At 45.2% G+C, this 20,114-nt stretch overlaps 1 protein-coding gene and 1 long non-coding RNA gene across 6 annotated transcripts in view; one reads left to right on the forward strand and one right to left on the reverse strand.

The window, feature by feature from the left end:
- Positions 1–20,114, forward strand: part of disco-r (disco-related) — a 378,404-nt gene that overhangs the window by 128,807 nt on the left and 229,483 nt on the right. The window contains exons 1-2 of one of the 4 annotated variants that reach the window (XM_012375240.2): positions 6,439–7,497; positions 7,820–8,607. The exons of 1 other annotated variant lie outside the window; for it this stretch is intronic. In XM_012375240.2, the coding sequence (XP_012230663.2) occupies positions 7,900–8,607 (708 nt within the window). In that variant the 5' untranslated portion in view covers positions 6,439–7,497; positions 7,820–7,899. Of the gene's footprint in view, positions 1–3,483; positions 4,696–6,437; positions 8,608–20,114 lie in introns of those variants that run through there. 2 more of the 4 variants (XR_010890593.1, XM_067356513.1) reach the window with 2 other exon arrangements.
- LOC137000337 (uncharacterized) overlaps positions 1–20,114 on the reverse strand; it is a 126,324-nt gene that overhangs the window by 43,268 nt on the left and 62,942 nt on the right. The gene's annotated exons all lie outside the window — the stretch shown is intronic.

Raw genomic sequence — 20,114 nt, forward strand, 5'->3', positions numbered from 1 at the left:
ATAGTATACGTCGCTCTCTCGCTCGAGTGGATTTCCGTCGGAGACGAGCGCCGTCGCCGCCACGACACGAGAGAGAGAGAAACTTGGTCTCTCGTGTGCCCTTGCGGCCCGATCCAATTGCCCCGACTCTGGCTCTATTCGCGTCCGCATCGGAAACGGATATACGCTTCTCGTTAGATTAATCGCAATCTCACGAATGTTCTTGACGATGGCTGCACGCACGGACGATGCGGCAGTCGTGTCTACGCGAGAGCACGGCTCTTTAGCATGATGAATCGCGCGAATGGTAATTGATTAGTTCGCCATGATTATTACGTGTGTTCATTTAACTCGTGTTTGTATTTTGAAGTTTGATTTATATTTTATACTATTGTGCTCATTGAAAGAGTTATCTTGCAAATCATTTTTTATGGAATTATGGATACATTCAATCATAATTTGATACATCGCAGAATATTTTTCTCTCATCATATTAGAAAATATTTGAAATATTGCACACATGTTGTGAGAGCGAAAAAGTTAATCCGATACTCCTAGGCAATGATAATGTTTCTCATTTAACAAACGCAATTTACGTATTCTCATAATCATCAGTTATAAAGTACTTCTTCAACGAGCACTAATATACATTGCAAAACGCATCGATGTATATTGATCTCGTAAATAATTCCATCACATATACGATTACGTTGCTGTTATATACGGCTTCGCGTCGCGTTGAAGTCGGCCAAATTTTCGAATATTCCGCAACAACGTATTCCCGAAATACGTAACTCGAAATAATGATCGTTAATTGAAATGTTCGCTTACTGCAAATTATGATACATAATCTGTGCGAAAAATGAAAAAATATAGGAACACGTTCTGCAAGGAATAATTAGTGTCCACGGAATGACAAATATCTCGACTATTGAAGTGCAAAAAAATATTCTGAGCCATCGATAGCGATATTTGTCGACCGCATCGAGAATTCCATTGCTGGAATGTATCGGTGGATGCAATAAGCCCTTAGAGTGAGTGATTATCGGGAGAAAGATTAGGCGTTCGACGCGGGTCGTCGGTGATAGAGAGAGAGAGAGAGAGAGAGACTAATCCGCGGACTTAGTGTTTCTCGGGAAAAGCGAAGGGTGACAGTAGATAAGAGAAAATCCACAATTAAGAGGCGTCAATCGCTCGTGACACCGATTCTCGTTACGTGACGTATACGGGATGTCTCAAGATCCGCTCTTAATGAGAGAAACTGGAAGCTAAATTAAGAAGACTGACGTTGTTTCAACGTCGAAGTATCAATGTCTCCCGTTACAAATCAACAATGAGCAATCGATATAATTTTTAGCTTTGAAAAAAATATTTAACAAATCTTAAGTTTGAAATGTAGTCTTCGACCGTTTAAAACTAAATGCGATAAAGATAATAATTCCTTATCAGATTCTTTTTAAAGCGTACCGAATGTCAAAATGTTCGCTCGAAAGGACAGCAGAATATACTCCTTTGTCTCGTACTTCGAACTCCGCAACTATTCTGCGCAACACACGTTCGGCGCGCTCGTCGAAATCGGTGAGAGCAGTTTCCCCGTGAGTCGTCGGCGCACCAGTGTGCGTGTGTTGGCGGCAATCTCCGCGTCAGCCGTGCGATGTCGTATCTGTACCAGCAGATGCCACATGCGCCGCCGGCAGGGTCGTGAAGCAGGACGAGGGGGATTCGCGAACCGTCTCCTACCCCACCAGGGGCAAATGGGCGTGTATTGGCGCTCCCCGCCAGCTGGTGCCGCTTCTCCTACAACCCCTCCGTCGCTTTCCCCACCAGGTGAACCGGGGCGACTCTGTGACCGTGAGATCCCACACGGACGGACGCGCGGCGGCGCGGCGAAGAGGGAGACGCTGTGAGGGACCGTTCTCGTGTCGCCTCGAGAGTCCCCTACTTTGCCGTGTCGTCCGCGCACACTGTCCTCCGTAGCCGCCGCGATCCACGCCTTCCACCTCTTCCCATTGGCCCGATCTGTCCCCAGAGTCCTGGTGACACACGCCCTTCCCCGTCCGTTCTCCAGGAATCAGCCGCGGCGCAGGAGATCACCGCTGGAGAGGCGCCCGCTCTCCTGCTTCGAGGACGGCGGAGAGCGGTCGCGCGAGGATGTCCTTAGGTGCGTCCGTCCGAGGATTGATCGGCTGCCTCGGTTGGGCGTGTACGCGCTATCGCCCGATGCGAGCGAACGCGACGGAAATATAGATCCGTGGCCCCGGCGAACATCCCGATTCCGCACATCGCGTAAACCGCGTTAGTTTCGCGCTGAGCACACACCGAGTTGTGTTACGTCTTTGACTTGGGAAAAGCAATGATCAACATCCCTTACGCGATTCGTAATCATCATCGTTCGTGCTCTCTATTAGTCCAGCTTTACAGGATTCTATATTGATTTTGTAAATACCTACTGTTTTCTCAGTTACATGCGTTATAAAGGAAATCTTTTTGATCGCAGCTACTACAAAAAATAGATAACTACATTGAGAAACAGATATATATTAATATATTTTATATATATTAAACAGATATTGATATATTATATATATTATATGTAATTGAATTTAAGCAATTGAAGAAAAATAAAAATGCTAAAAAAAATAAATTTACGAAATATAAGCGGCAGTTAATTTTTTCGTGTTTCTATTCTTCAATTATATGTGTATTATAATATTGTGTAATAAAAATTTTGTATTATTCTTGTTATAATTTTGCTTTGCGTAAATTACAATTAAAAACTTGTCAACGTTTTTAATCCGATTTAGATTTAGGTGATTGTTACGATTAACGAAAATGCAAGCATAAAAGGAGTAACGATTGCTGCGATCGATATGTACACGCAATCGACTTGTACGCTTGTTTTTCTTCGTACCGCCCCGACCAGAGCAGGCCGTCTCTGCCTAAACTGTCGATCGAACAGCTGGGAAGCGCGGCCCGATTGCGTAACGGGGACTATATTCGCCCGGTCGTAAAACATAATCGCTTCGCCATGCATGATGCATGGGGCTCGACGCGGCCGCGTAGATATGTAGCATTATCTCGCAGTAACTGATAGTCTGGATAAATTGCGGATGTCACTGGTGATTTTTAGATCCCGATACGTCCGTTAAGATCGTAAAATCGCCAAGTCCGACGATGATCGCGTGGCGTATCTAACGTCTGACGTAACAACCGCTTCTTGCAGCAAACGTCAAAACAAGTCCGTATCTACGCTCGCGCGTAGAATCGCCTTATCGAACCGTCAACTCGATCTATCACACATATACGCACATATCAATCTTTTGTTGCTCGCGATATCAATAGTCTCACTATTGCTACAGATTTTCTCTCTCAAATTTAAGGGGAGTTTATATCGTATATTTATCACAGGACATTCTTTTATAGATTTATGTTATGTTGCACCTTAGCATTTTTTACAAAACTTATGTCTAAGATTTAAAATATAATTTTTTTTTTCATTTTCAGCAAGCAAATTGAGGACTTCTTCAGCCGCATTTTACATTATTATGAAGCCAGATATCGTATTGTCCGAATTGATTACTAATACGATAGCGAGCACCAGGATGCGAGGTTCATTCCTATTCGCTCTGTATAATTAAACACGCGCTCGACTAGCCGCTCGGGCCGATCCTTATCGTCGCGTTGCCACGATAACACGCGCGCTCTTGACAGTCCATCCGGCGGAAAGGTCGCGAGACGAGCGAACAGGCAAAGCGAAGGCAACGACGGCTTTGTCTCGTTATGCCGGCAGGCAGCAGCGGGATTCGTCCGACGGGGAGGAGAGCGAGAAGTCAGCGAGGATGATCTGAACGCGGCCCGAGCTTGAAGATGGAGGCACGATAACGACGACGGAAATTGAATTCTCTCACCAGTCATCCCGCTGCGAAGAGAGTGCATGCACACACGCATCGATTCGCCCCGCGAGTCGTATCGACGGGCTACGCGTCGAGAGAAAGAGCGGGAGAAGGAGGGTAAAGGGCGGCAGCGAGCGACGGGAGGAAAGCGAGAGAGAGAGAAAGAGAGAGAGAGGGAGAAAAAGGGGGAATCCACGGGTTCCGTCCTTCCTGCTCCTTTTGTCTCGGCTACACGGTGTACGGATGGGTGCACGTAGGCTACCTCGAAAGGCGAAGCCCGCAACGGCCGCTCTACGTACCTGCGGCATCAGCGCGGCAGCGCCGTCGTTTTACCTGCCACACGAGACAAAACACGGAGGCGTCTGTAAAAAGCCTCGTTTTCCGCGAGGAAGAACTCTATCCACGTGACGGTTATGAGCTAAGGAATCGATGTGAGAAAATGCGCGTTCTGGGATGTTAAAGGTGGATCACGATGATCGCGGAATATCTTGTTACGGGTCACGTCTTAATATTATTGCGATTCGCGCAAATGGAGAGTTCGCGCGTTGACGACAAACATCTGCTGCAATAACTTGATAATTTTTTAAATAATTTTGAACATTGTTAATTATATATATATATATTTTTTTTTTATTATATGTAAAGCTCGGCCAGATGGAGAATTTGCTCATCGATAATTTGACACATTTGCAATAATAATAATAATTTATCAATTTTTTTAGCGATTTTAATTATTATTAATTAAATGTACAATATCTCCTTTTTCTTTATATTATATTCAAGATGTAAGATATGCAGAAATAAAAAATAAAAAAAAAAAGAATGCTCTAATGTTCATTCACATCATAAAGTGCATTTCTTTAGAGCGCGGTATATAACTAGTACCCGTATGTTCATTACATGAAAACTATATATGCTAGGGTCTATTTATAAGATTCTCGAGGATATACTTTGTTTCGCTGCTTTCAGATTCCTGATATCGTCGTATCGATCCACGTCACTGTCGACTCTACTCGACGTCCAGCAGAAAAACCGCGCGCCATTCGTCTAATCATGCTTATCTCTAATTATACATACCTAAATGTTGCAAAAATATTACATGCTTTTATTTTATTCTTTTTTATAAATATGCAATTTTTAAAACCTCCCTTTGCTGTTGTCCGCCGAAATCTTTTGCAACAAAATTGCAGCAGCATTTCTTTGCCTCGATTAATTGTTAATTGTGTAATGTCGCTATCTTTAAGCCCGCACATAATCAATGCCGGCGTGCTTTATTGTCTCCGTGCATACTCGTGTGTATACCGCCGACGGTCTGGTTAGTAAAATCGTACCTAGGAGCATGTCCAATCGACATTACGATAATTTATGGCTTAAATAAATGCCCGATCGGTGTTCGAGCGTGTACAGGTATCAATTTACATGACGCAACGGATATGTAACCTGATATATCGTGTGGCGGCGGTACAGGCGGACCCGCGCCCGATGGTTCTCATCGCAACTACCGGCGCGAGTAATATAAAGTAGCGACGCGAAAAAAGGATTGATCGGACGAGGTAAGGGTGCGCGGAAACTGACCTCGGCAACCCCGCGGACAATAAATCTATCGATACGTTGGACTGGATTAGCGCGAATCATTGCGAGCAAACGAGTTATACGCTGCGTTAACGTTATATAACGAATGTATGCTCCGAAATACGAGATTCGCGGATAACCGAGTTTGCAACGCAATTTTGCACTGATTCGTCCTGAACTTCGATGATGAACCCTATACCTGAACTAGTGTAATCAGCCGTCTCGATTACGAGATTCGCGTATTCCCGCGTTTAATTGAATAAAATATATTTTCGAGATCATGCCGACTGCTCCGATTTTTTTAACCCGTTTTCTGCAATATTATTAACATATATCGTCATCAATTTGTAGCGTATAATTACGTCAGCATATAATCAAAGTAATTTTCGTGCTTTTGATCATTGCAGTTATTTCGTCAATCGATTAACTCTTGAACAATTTAAATGCGGCGTGTAAAAATATAATCATTTTTAAACCAGATTCAAATTAAACAGTGCTGATCTCATTTCAGTACGTTTGAATAATTTCGTGACTGTGTGCCGCCCTAAAAGCTACGATTCCGAGAGCCATTTTTTTTTTTCTTTTTGACAGCGTTCCGGTTTTGATATCCCTCGGTCTAGCCACCCCGATCCTCGAACTCGTTATGCTCGGGACATGAAGTACGAAAATACGATTCGACCAGCAGCGAGCGACGCTCTCGGCGGGATTTGCGAGAGCGCGAGGGACCCGACGATCTCACAAAAGGTGAACCCACTTCGTGGGTCTGTCGGTCGGTCGGCAGCGACGGCGGCGGCGTTGGCGGCGGCGGCGGCGGCGGCGGCGGGTGTATGCTCGCGGAAGGCGGGAGGCGGCCAGAGTAGTCTGTAGGTAGGTAGAGATATATCCTAACTCGGCTGTGCTCGGGCAGCCTCGTGCGTTTTCGCTGACTGGTGGTGGCCGCTGCACGCCGCGCACCTCCGCCAAGAGTTTCACGCTGCGTGGAACGAAACTCGTACGTACGCGATCAGCTCGACCGAGGCCGCCGGCCTTCCTTTGCGTATCGGGCCCCGCTGCGTGTTTCGCGCCGGCCGACAGCTTCTCTCGTCACCTGGTGATAATACCGTGCGACTGCTCGCGATTCGTAACGACGACAACGACGGCTACGACGACGGCTACGACGACGGTGGTGCGTTATACGGTGTCCTCGTGTGTGCCGGCGGACAGCGCACCGAACACACACGCGTCACACACATACCTACTCACACACGCGCCTGTCAGTAGCAGCGCGAAGGCGCGAAACCGTCCCAGTCCGGTACTTAACGTGGTTCCGCGCGGGAGAACCGCGATGCGTTCCCGAGGCAGTGTACCGTAAAGAGTTCTCGCGGTGACGACGACGGCGGCAGCGGTGGAGGCGGCGGCAGTAGCGGCAAGAAAACGCGCCAATCGCGCGTCCGGTGTTCGCGTGGTGCTTCACGCTCGGCGGTTTGTCGCAGAAGAGGAGAGGGAGGCGGTGGAAGCGGAGGAGGAGGAGGAGGTGGTGGAGAAGGAGGAGGTGGTGGACGAGCGAGGGTGGTAGCGGCGCGAGGGAGAGGAGGTGCGGGGGGGTCGCGCTAGAAATTGGAGCGTGCCGATCTGGGAGTGACACTTATTTTCGCTCTCCTTTTGCGATAGTGTCCCGCGATTACGGGAGAGGCAGTACCACTCGTCCCCCTCGTCGCCCGAGATTCGGCACGCCGACGAATGAGACGGTTGTCGGAAAGAGCCGTCGCCGGCAGCCAGGGCCAGGTAACGATCCGGCACGAGGGAAAATCAGAGAAGTAGGCGGAGCCTAAGGTCGGTGGACACACGTGACACGCGGAAACTGTCACGCCGCCCTTGCCCTCCACTCGTACTCCCCCCTCCACGCGACCGAAATACAGCGCGACCCACGTTTCCAACCGAACGTGTCCAACCGGACGACGCCCGTTCCGAGACGATTTGTGCGGCGTTTATGCCGTTTCCACGCGAAACACCGAGGGGTGTCTCGCACGATGTAGGATGTTAAGCTGATCACGAATTCGCTCCGGGATTGCAAGTATGTGCGCACAACACGCTCCGAATGCACGCCTCGTGCCGCGACGCTGAGCAGAATTCTCGCACCCATGGACTATGCGATGCGATTCTCGCAACAGAATCACAGTGCCCCCATTCTCCGTTCCCTTCCCATCTGTGACAATTCAGCCTGAGTTATTTTAAAATTCGAACAACTTCCGCATCCGAATAATGCGCATCCGATTCCATCGCTATTCATGCACGACAGTGTCTTACGCTTTGCCTCTCTCGCGCAATCTCGCCACTAACCGACAGCCGACGACGATCGGTTTGCGATCGATTGACAACGATTCGCTATATTGCAGTTCGGCGTCCGTCCTATCAATTCGCAAGGCGATGACGCCGTCGTCCGAGGAGCGTGGCGTCGACGCGTGAATCGTCGAGGATGCAGCAAGCGAGTGTGGGCGGTTGCGACGAGGACTCAGACGCGACGAGTCCTCCAGCGAGATCGCCAGTGAATTTCGCGATCAAGAGCGAGCCTGTCGCGGACAGGAGCGACGGGGTGAGGGTTAAGGTCGAGATGCCCGAGCCCACGGAGGCCGGCGTCGAGGTCAAAGCCGAGCTGCGGGAAGATTATCAGCGGCAGCCGAGCAGCGACAGTTATCACTACAACGATAAGAAACCGACACACATCCCGGACGCTCCCGGATTGTGTCAGCCGCCGCATCAGGGATTTCGTCCTGTGGGATTACCCAGCTCTTTCGGATTTCCCCCCTTTTACGGACATCACCATCCGACCATGATGCCGGCGTCGTTCCTCGCCGGACGACCCTCCCAGGACGGACCGATCGGGAAGATAGGTGACGGTCACGAGCAGTCGACACCTCACATCGATCGGCACGCCTACGGCAGGATGCCGCCGATCCCGAACGACGGCTTCCTGCAGGAGCATCATCATCGTTTCGACGCGGGCGACTTTCAACACGCCAACGCGACCGGAATGCCGCCGTACGCGGCATTCCGACCGTCAATGCGTTCGCCGTACGCTAATCATCAGAACAACAGCGTCTACAACAGAAGCAGCCACTATCATCCGGCCAGGCAGCGCAAGTGGAGCAGTGCTGCGTTCCGCGGACTGCATCCGCCGATGCCTGTGAGTTTGTTTTCTTTATTTCTTTCTGCTTGTCGAATAGAAAATGGGAAGTTTTTTTTTTTTTCATTCTTAAAGAATATTTAACAAAAATTGTAGTCCTATTTCAAACAAGTTACATATAAATAAAATATTTTTAATCTAACGTTATTGTTTTAATATGAAGCCCAACTTTAAAATTTATACTTTAATATTTATAGAGAAGCTATTTATTCCTGTTTCTTGAAGATATATATGTTAATGATTGTTAAGTTACTCTCCTATCTGAATTCACAATCTCTCGTCATTGAAACATTTTTCCTATTTGACGGAAACTGAATAATACCTATTGAAAATATATTGCGCGTTTCTCCTGAAATCGCGATAAGAGAAATCGCTCGACCGATGCATTAGTTATGTATTAGATTTTGCGGAGATTCCGAACGGTTTATGGCACTCATTGAAGGAACAATGCCTCTGTGACGAAAGCGAGAATATCACGTTCGCCGTGATCGCACGATCTCATTGAGACTCGATAAGATCGGTAATCGGAGAACGGAGATAGTATCGACGACGACGTAGGCGGCAACAGAAATTTTACTTTTCGCTCGCCGGCGCGTACGAGCCATCGCCAGGAGGAGCGTGAAATTTCCGAACACGCAAACAGTATGTTGCATCTTCTATTTCGTGCGAGCGACGCATTACTGTGTGCCTGATCATAAATCGTCGAAATTTCTTAATCTTCCATACGTCGTACATCAGACCGATCCATATATTACACCAACACATTCAGTATAAATGAAACAAGTTAAAACGTGTAATACTTTCTGTGAATTGTGAATTAACACGTATTAATGCACATAAAAACGCTTGAATCCAAATCTTACTCGCTTTCTATCAGCTTTATCAAAATTTCAAACCTACTAATAAGAGAAAAAATTATGACCTAAGACTATTATGTAATAAAATAGAAACTACGTATATATATATCGTTTGTTAAATTTTTATCACTAATAAATTTCAAATACTGATTATGAATTATAAAAACTGTACATTATATAAGTTGATTGTGTGTGTGTAAGCTATGGAATTATATTATTCTCGTATGGCTCAAGGAAGTGAATTTTATATCTTAAATGACTTTTATATAATAAAAAATAATTTGCTATTTTTTTCATTTGAATTGTTTAAAATCCCGACTTTGCACTGGATTTGTCTTGAAAATTCGGTCTTTAGAGTGGCAATATTTTCCCCGATTGAAAGTCACGTCGCTGAGAAAGTCATGGCATACAATGCGCAGAAAAAGGGTGCTTTCAAGAAAAAGTGTACGTCAAAGGGTAAGAAAGTGCTATGTAATATGGAATCTGCCACAATTAGCTCGTCACGCCTTGTTATCGTTGTACGATTCATAAAGAGCACCGTGGGGGTGCGCCGGCATTAACTCTTTTCAAGCCTATGATAGCCAATCGGCGTTACATCTGGCACATCCTATGTATATTGATATATTTATTCCAAAATTAATTTTAAAAATATTTTTAATAAAACCTCTAAAATCACATGTCAGAGTCGATATTTTTTCAGCCGTATTTTAATATTAAATAAATACCTGATTTTTTAATTTTATTTTGCTTGATGACGTATGTGTGAGAGCGCTATATAAAATAACAATGAAAGTTATTTACCCAAAATTAAAGCACAATAAAAATCTGCTTTGATGCAATTTTATTGCATTCTTAGTATTAGAACGGAAAAAAAAGTTAAAGGTGATATCTTACCAGCACTCACTTCCCACGATACGCTTTACTTCCGTAAGACATTGTACGGGACTTCAATTGAAATTGCCGTGCCGAAATGAAGGGTTAATGAAATCGGACGAGACGTCGCGATCGTCCGGCCAAAAATTGTGCCCCGGCCGAAATTACAGTGATTACACGTACCGCGGCCGCGTTTCTGCCCCTCAGGGGAGAACTCCGCGCACCCTCTCGTCGTCTCTCGAGAGGGCGATCCCTCCCCCTGTCCCCTTTTTCGGCTCTTGAAGTGATACCGGACCTTACGGAGAGTTCAGCCGATTTATAAGCGGGAAACACGGGCGGCGATGGCGGATAGGTCGGCTCGCTCGACGATTACCGTAACGCCGCGCTCGTAAAACAGATGCGCGTGCTCGGCGTCCATTATGACGTAATCCGCCGCTTCTTATAATTTATCACCGGTCGGAAAGCGAGCGAGCCGGGAATAAATATCGTTCGAAATTTCAGTCGAGCGGCCGCATTAATTTACGGGGCGACGATTAGCTCGTCGAACTTGCCGATTTCGCCTCGCAATTTTCGACGAGAGCTGGGGATTAGCTAGCGTGCGCGTGCCACCTCGCTCGATTCTTTCGTTTTATGGCACTTTCGTCGCGTTTCCAAATTTATGACGCGAGAATGATTCAACTGGTGGCTTCGTGAAAACCGACAGATTTCGGACGTAACAGCCGATTCCGAATGGATTCGTGTTTTGTTTCTACTTGTTATTCGATTCGATGTATTTGTAAAAAAGACATGTGAAAGATCTAAAGAGTTTCTACGCGCGCACGACCTTATCGTACAACGATCGCGTGGATCGGCGTCGATCGCTTAGGCGTGACTCACTCACCGCGAGAAATCTATCGTTTGTACGCTCGCTGAAAGTATGAGAAATGCATTAGCTTTGGGTATAACGCGGTGAAAATGTTCGATGAGAAGTACCTGCTTGCCAGTCTTAATCTACACCCATATCTTACCATATCATTATCGTATTTTTTATGCATTTGTTTTCAACCTCGATATACATTTATTATATCAATCAATTTTTCCTGTTTATCGATTTTTGTTTGTGAACTGTTATATATAAAGATCGGCGAACTTTAGTCTTTTAATTAACTACAACTAAATTTATTTCAGCAGTAATTTAACTGAAAACATAATTATTACGCAGTATATTTAATAAAGGAGACTAATGTAAATTAAAAATTTGTAATAAATATTGTTTTGCTCCCAACAGTTCTGTCTTTTAATTCAATTTTATTATAAAATCTGTGACTATTTTCGATAAAACTCATAATCACGATAATTTATCTACGTAATGCATTCTTTTAAATTAAAATTTTGAAGATATTTGATTTTAATGATAATAAAACCACCTGCTTCCTGTATGGAGCTCTTCATTCTACTCTAATTGAATGCATCCGAATGTATCGTAATAAGACGATTCGCGGTGCTCCAGAAACGCATGTTCAGGTACTCTGTAATCGGCGTCATCGGCGATCGTTCCAAAACGGGGCGACCGGCTAGGTGCGACCGAACACGCACGAGTTATCGTCGCGCTCGCCGCATCCGGGCCGAAAGTGCTCCGCGGTCGCTGCAACTCTCATCTGCATACCGTTTCGTCCCGCATAACGACCGCGTTCATCTTCCGCTAGTACGCACCTGTATCGAGATAACGTTCCGTAACGTATGCCCGCAACAAATAAGGACATTGAATCGATGCCGATCCCTTCGGCTCCGTTTTCCTTTGCGCTCCCGATCTTACGACGCGAACACGCGGTGAGACCCGAGGGCGCGAATCAGTCTATAAATTTCGCGACCGGGAAGTCGTGCACCTGCGAGCTCGCAGTCAGCAAGATGATCGGTGTCGCGATAGCGTGGGACATTTCTCATTTTCTTTGCCGTTTGTCGCGTATTTCGATGCCGATTTATTTCTGAGAATACGATTTAATCTGACCTATTGTTTCTAGAAAAAAATTATTCTTTTCGAAATAATTAAATTATTAGAAGATAGTTAAATGAAGATAGTTAAATTATTATTATTATTATTATTATCGTTAATGATTGCAATGTCCAATGTATGTCATTTTTTTTAATAATTACCATTATATTATATTATATAATATTATTATATTTTATTTGTTTCAACATCGAATCATGTAAACCTTAATTGTTGTATATTATCTATAAAATGATATCTATAATAACTAACAATCGTTTCATAATGGCATTTTTCCTTTATGTATAATATATGTTAATGCAGTCATCGGTCAATGCAATTATAGACAGTTTCATAATATTATATGCAAGAAAAAACTAGTTTAATAAGTAGCCTGGATAAAATATTATCGAGTAATTTTCACTGGAATCACTTCTTACACATGCAAAAAAACTGCGTTATTCTACCTGCCACTGCGTGTGATGACATTATCAAGTAAACGTGTGTCTACACGTATAATCTAGAGTCACGTAATGTGTATTAGCCGACAAAATCACGAGAAATAAAAAAAAAATTAAATAATGATAAGAATAACGCTAAAATACGATGTAACGTTTGTCATGTTTAGATTTGCCGCGAATGCCTTTGTAGTGGTGAGATTCTTTTTGCTTCAATAACAAATATTTATCCAATTATTTTTGATGGATATGTAACTGATACAAAAAATTCTCTAACGTGTAGGCGATTATGTTTATATTCTACTATATAAATATTTATACAGTCATTTGTTACGAAGGGAAACATATAAAGCATAAAACCCGCTGCTGTGACACGTAAAATATTCTGCGTGTGGATATAAAAACTCGCGTAAGAAATCACGAAGAGCGGAGCATCCGCTCTCGCACGGGCTAGCTCATCCGTGACGTCGCGTGGCACACAGATGCAGATCGTGCAGTTTAAGCGACTGCGTTTTTGCGTTTGTCGTCGCATATTGATCGTTAAGTATAACCTGCCGACGCGTCTATACATCACTTAAACGCGAAACCGCGTCAATTTGCGAATAACGTCGCGCGACCGCGTTGCGGACGTAACATAAATGGAAATAAAAATGACCGGGCAGGGGCGCGGCGAAAGGCCCAATGTTGGGAAGTGGAACCGCGAGGAGAAGAAAGGAATACGTATGCACGCCTCCGTGTCGGAGGGGCCCCGCGGACGCCCCGAAGCGGTTCCGCTCGCCAGATGCGTGCGCGAGCCGGACACGCCGATGCGTTTTTCTACCTGAAGGGCGTCCAATTGAGCGCAACACATGGCGCTGCGGCAGCGGCGTGGGCCCGGGCCCAGGGGTCCCCGCACGCCGATTCGTCTCGTATCGTCGAGGAAACGAGCCGTCGTCGGGCGCGGCCACGCTTTTCATCATCGGCAAACACGCTAGACAACGGCGTTTGTTGTTCGCCACCGGGCCCCGCTCACGAGCGCGTTACAGGCCCCTGCGTTCCATAACGAAGGCCCGGGGAATCTCCTCGGAATGCTACTCGGCGCTCGAGTTTTCTGCATCATAAAGCCGTTTAAGTACCGCCTGCGAAACGCGGGAACTTCGATATATATATATGTAACTGCATTTTACCTTGCAATGTTCACATGGATTTTTATTCCGCGTGCACGTTCGTCTTTATGCATGAGCATCCATTTAACGATAATGACGCGCAATAAAAAGCGCGTCCGTAGTTGCTACGTAGTTATCGTAAAACTCACGGCATCCCAATGACATGAGACGCGACACGAGTCTGCACATCGCCGATTGCCGGACGCAATCACGCATTTGTCACTCCGCAACGCATGAATAATTAATAGCGGGTATTTAACTCGTCTGCCTTCGACGGTTAACGGGCATCCGTTTCATTTGTAGCGGTGGCCTTTTGAATCGCCGCCTCTTTTCATCTTTCTTTGGACTTGTGACGCGTTATTGAACACGCGAAAGTAATTCCAATATAAAATGCAACGCGTAAAGTATAGAGCTTCGATGTACAAACCGTTTTTTGCACTTCGACATCTCTTTCATCGGGAGAAAATTGGAGCACACTCATTTAACATTTTAATACGTTATTATAAAATCGAGAAAAATGCGATCAATCTCGGCCGCACGGATGGAACCGTAAACGATCGTGGAGATCGGACGAATCGCACACCATGACCAGAGGGAGGGAATCCGTCACCCCACGTCCGAAGAAGGGCATAACAAAGAATAAATAATTAGCGTGCGGCTGCGGGCCTGCGGTTTCGGCGCGCACGCGTCCTGTCGTGCGGCTGTCGACGGCTGATATCCCGTTCTTTAGTAGAAATATGGACAATAGCGATATTGTGTCGAAAGATGGATTTCAAAATCGTACTCGGTCTCTAGCTTTGATTAATATTGCCAATCAGCAAAAATTTTGATGAATTAATCCACTCCGTGCAATAAATTCGTAGAATTCGTAAAATAATCAAACGATTAACTTTTGATCGTTTGGAAAAGAAATAATTTTTACAATTGGATACACTAATAATTGCAAATGTATATTTTAATCGGTTTTTTACTATTTTTTTTCATTACTTTTTTTCAACACTTTGATGGATTGATACGAAGTAAAGCACCGATACATCTTTTCAACACCGATATCGGCACAAAGCGCTTCGCTTCGATCCAACATGTGGCCGCGCGATGATCCACTTTTTGCTACATATCGGCCACGCGTCAGTCGGAGCTGAACGCGCAGTATCGTGTCGACGAGATACTTCTTCGAAAGTTTCTTTCTCTGCATAAAATGCTTACGTAGGCAAAAGGCCGATAATTTTTAACCGGTCGACCGTAACGCGATATCGCGTTTCTCATTCGTAATCGTGCTCCTATAATCTTTCGCTCTCGCACGACCTAGAAGCGGCTTAATTAAGTTCTGCTCGCGTGCCGCGGCCGACTGAGGGAACCGCGTATTTTCAACTGAACCTGTCGGCATAAACCAACAGAGAACGATACGCGCAAATTCTTTATCGCACAGCAGCGGAGATCTTTTCCCCAAGTTACATAATACCGTATTCCTGCGCCGCAATATCGTCGATCGCGACGAGATCTCGTAAATGTCACGAGCGCCGTGCAGTCGGGCGGGAAATATACCGTACGATTTTTACCCCGCAATTAACAGAGTGCATTGATATCTCATGGCGCGTCTGCGCGTTTTTAAGCGCGATGCAAGACCCGCGAGAAGAGTGCATTATGTTGTTAATACTTAACGCAAGCCGGAGGGGCATTCTAGCAACGTTGCATTCGTCAGCGACACCGATAATGGATGGTTGGGAAGAGTTTCTCACGAGACTCGCTTCGAATTGCTCTCCATCGCGTTGGCAAACGCAAAATGTTTCCTAGTTCGATGGCCGATGCGTGTCATGCCGTCGATGATAAACCATGGCGGAAAAGATAGATATCTTTTCGAGCAAATTGAATTTAAGCAATTTGAATTTATATGTTATATGCGTTCTTCTAATTAAATAAAATAAATATTAGCACCAATATATTTGTTTGTTATATTGTCTTGACCTTTGTATATGTATAGTTAAAAATTGTCAGATACAAGAATTCTAAAATGCAGGTCTGAATGTAACTACTAGCTGCTCACAGATATCTAATCAAAGATCTGAAAGAAAATGAGGTAACGTTTCAAAATAGACAATAAATTTGTATGCGTAAATATTCGTGTGTTACGAAACGTCTTTAGTTGACATTTACTGTCACGTGCTTATTATCTTGTACCCGCGCATCTCTATGACATGCCTGATGCTTTGATTGGCTTTGATTAGCATTATTTATCATTAGTAATTGCTCCCAGCAATGTAAGTATTGTGAATACGTCGGTACATTCAGTGAAATCACGGTGCATTGCCGGAGGCGTAATTGAATAAAGCTTCTAACTGGTAAATATCATTTATAAAAATGCAAAAATATGATAATTGCAAGTCTACGGCGTAAAAGTTCGTAATGTAATTACGAAACAATAAAATTTATAATGTCGCAAAGAAAATAAAATTACCGCATTTCTTCGGGAAAAGGTGAAACAGTTTTATTCATTAATTTAATAATAAGTAAGGCTTTTTTTAATTGTATATAAAGATTAGAATTTTTTTGTGTAAAAAATTCTAAAAGTTTAGACTTGCAATTATCATATTTTGCACTTTCACGCTCGATGTGTTGCATTTTTATCATCTGCTAAATATTTTCTATATTTCGACGATGTACCTCTTTAACTCTATTTGCATAATACACGCGACCTCAAGCAGTCTGTTTAATCGCGTCGCGATACACGACCTCGCGATTACGTTGCAAAGAGACATGGGAACGGCCGTTTATTGGCCACCACTACGTTTTATGAGCGCTGACACTGCTCGCAAGCGTTCAGCTATCGTCGGCATTATGATCGCTGCCATTAAAGTAATTGACGCCGCTCGGAGGAGATAGATATGCTTCTTATTGACCGACCCCGACGACACCACTCGACGTCGCTTCAATGAGCGGCCAGTCTTGTGCTCGGAATACACGCTCGATCAATCGATTAAGCACCGTCGCCGTCGCAATTTGCATTAGAGCACCGTTCCCCGGCTTTCGCAATTTCGAGAGCGATCTCTTTTCTCTTCCGCCATTCAACGACACCCATTCATCATCGTTCCACTCTTAGACGGAGTCGTACGTTGCAATTACATCGATGATTGCTGTGAATCGGTAATCGCCTTGCCTGAGATCCGTTTCATCGCAGCCGTGTTAACGTCAGGACACGCACTCTTTTCCCGGGATTCGTTTAAGCGAAACCTCTCTTTCATTTTTGGCGTGTTTTGATCACATCGAATCTTGTAATCACATTAATATGTAAATTCGAATGTGATCTCTTGATCACCTCCTTTCCGTGCTGTGCCGACTGCCGTAAAGTTAAAAATAATGCAAACGAGCGTTCAACTTTTTACGCTTACATCACATGAAATGTTATACACTTGCACACACTCTTTCTCTTTCTTTTACAATAAATATTATTATAATTCGACCGGTGTTCCGCGACCGCGCCGTTGCACTACGAAGGTATCAAGGGTACTCAAAGGCACCATTCGGCCACCGCGCTGACTTTACGACCGCTGACACCTACCGCGACCCGCAATAGCGCGCTGACTATGTGGCGCGTGTGCACGCCTGCACCGGGGTGTTGTGGCCGCGAATATTAAAGTAATTGATGCCTCCATAAAGCAGCGAACAGCGGCACGTCTTCGATGTCCCTGCGACCCTAGGCGCTTTAAGTCGTGTTCACATAACTCCGCGCGCGTGCTCCGTCTTGACCCCGGGCTTAGCGAGGTATTCTATCAGCTACATCTCTGTTGCTCGATGCCTGGATTTGTAATTTCCTGTCCACAGTTCGCTCCTCAAGCGCGCTTTTAAATCATCGAGATTGATGGCTGATGTAAACCGCGTGTAATGTATTCCTTTTACAGATCCTTTTAATTTATTATAGATTGTAACATACAACATTTTGTATCTCTTTCAAGTTGAAGTCGACTCTTTTATTAATTTCACTTTTTAAACAAATACGAGTCTTGCGAAATATACGTTAATTAGTGAAAATAATTTATTATTATAATTAATAAAAATGTTTTCTTAAATGACTAAATAAATTGGAACTCAGAAAAGTATATAAAATGCGCGATTTAATGCTAAGAGTATAACAATTTTTCGTTCAGATATTTCAGATTCCTTTTCCTTCTCACTTTCTGCAACCTACTGTGAGCCTGAATCCGCGTATATTGTGAAAGGGACACGAGAGAAACTCGCGGATGGTTCCGTGTACGATCGCCTTTAACTTCACGGCAGTCGCTCCCTGTCTCGTATATTTCCTGGATACGTGCCCGTGTCACCGTTCCGCTCGCGTGTTTTCTCCGTCTCTCTGCCTCTCGTAATTTCTCGCGCCTCGCGACTACCGTCCGACGGAGGTACGCGTTCTTCGGCAACCGGTTCTACGTGCACGGCATTCTTCGCTGCCATTCTTCTACGTGTGCAATTCGGTATTACATAATTATAATAATTTTACGAATCACAATTGAAAGATAAAAAAAAATTGCACAATACTCCACACAGAAGATAAAATAAAAAGATAGCAAAAAATGATATTTTCAATTCTTGAAAGAAACACAATGCTTGCGCTCGCGTATTATTTCAAAAAAAAAAGGGAAAGATTATTGTGTGTTTAGAGTTAAATGAATCTCTTGGCTGTTTAGCTCGATTTCGACGCAAAGTGGATAACGCAAGCATGCTTTTACATGCTGCACCGGCGATACACCGACGCGGTGCGATTTAAAGACCCGCGTAGGCGGTTGCCTTTCCTCGGTGTAAACCGAGCTTTACGGCTCGCACGGTGCCGTCGATCGTGAGATCGTATTAGAGCGCCGCGTCGGCGTCGGCTTTGGGTTTAGTTCGAGCAGGGGGTGTCGAGGGGAACAACAGTGCGCCGATACAAGGGAACGGGACAGCGGGATGGAGGCAACGGTGGTTAGGGTAGACGGAGACAGCGAGAGAGAAGGGAGAGGAGGGAGGGAGATATTGCAGAAGGGCACATGGAAGGAACAGCGTGTAACGATGTATCAAGCTGTTGCGCCCCTGGCGTGTCCGGCAATGGTAGATCGTCGCTTTGAGCCGGACCGCGGCCGCTTCGGCTCTGCATCATGCCTTTACACGCTCCCAATGCCCAAACGAGGGACGATAATGCCCTCGCTCTCGTCTTGTTCCCGCGCATAGACACTATTAATTTCGTATCCCCCGCCTGGCGCGCGAGCCGCGCCGCTGGATTCATCCGATTGACTCGTTCGACCGCATCGCCGCTGGATACTCGGCGTATTATTTTCGATAGCTCGCAAAGAGAACGGCCGACGTCGTCGTTGCCGCGATTTAGAAGTAGAAGAAGGAAAGTGCGCAAAAACAAGTCGTTCTTCATTTAGCTTCGAGACGTTGATTGTTGATTTTATTAAGTGTTGCGTAGCACGAAAATTATTCGACTATAGTAACTTTAAATATTTGAAATACGTGAAAAATATAGGTACAAAAATATTGCAGAACGCAAGTGGAATATTTTGTGAGACGTAGATTATACTTTTTTTTAAATAAAACAGCCTTGTTATGTATACTTCACTTAGAAAATTGTTTGAATCTGCCGATGCTTGATTACTCGATAAGCTAACAATGCAAAATCACGCTCGATGAGATGACGTTTAATTTTCGGTCTTTCTTGAGCCACGACGCTCGCTGTCACGATGGCGTATGTACGGTGAGCAACAATGACGGGCGAAAGTGGGCCTTAAATGGCGCAACAACAGATTGAATCCGGCCTACGGCGAAATACGCGGCTCTCTATTACAATCCCGGCCATTATTAGCGTCGCGTGAATAGGCCGTGTAATACATCCCCGTGCCGTCAGCCGAGACCGTCATTTTCACGAGTGTCACGGCGCACAAAACAGAAGTACCGGACGTATAATGACACGTTGACAGGTGCGTACGACGGCCGATCGATGGCCGTGAACGTTACACGCGAGAGAGAGAGCGGCCATAGCACGCGACATATATACACTCGGCGCCGTACGGCGCGGTGCGTGCGAAGGAAACGCGTGTACGTTTCGCACGTGCCCGCCGCGCATCGTTCCGCTTGGAAAGCTCCTCTCCACCGCGCGCACCGGGTTTCTTCGCTCCTCGATCGGCCTGCCTGCGCGTACCCGTGTGTCCCTCCTCGTGTATTTACATTGCTTTATTACGGT

This window comes from Linepithema humile, chromosome 6 (assembly GCF_040581485.1).
Source record: "Linepithema humile isolate Giens D197 chromosome 6, Lhum_UNIL_v1.0, whole genome shotgun sequence".
In the NCBI taxonomy this organism is placed as follows: Eukaryota; Metazoa; Arthropoda; class Insecta; order Hymenoptera; family Formicidae; genus Linepithema; species Linepithema humile.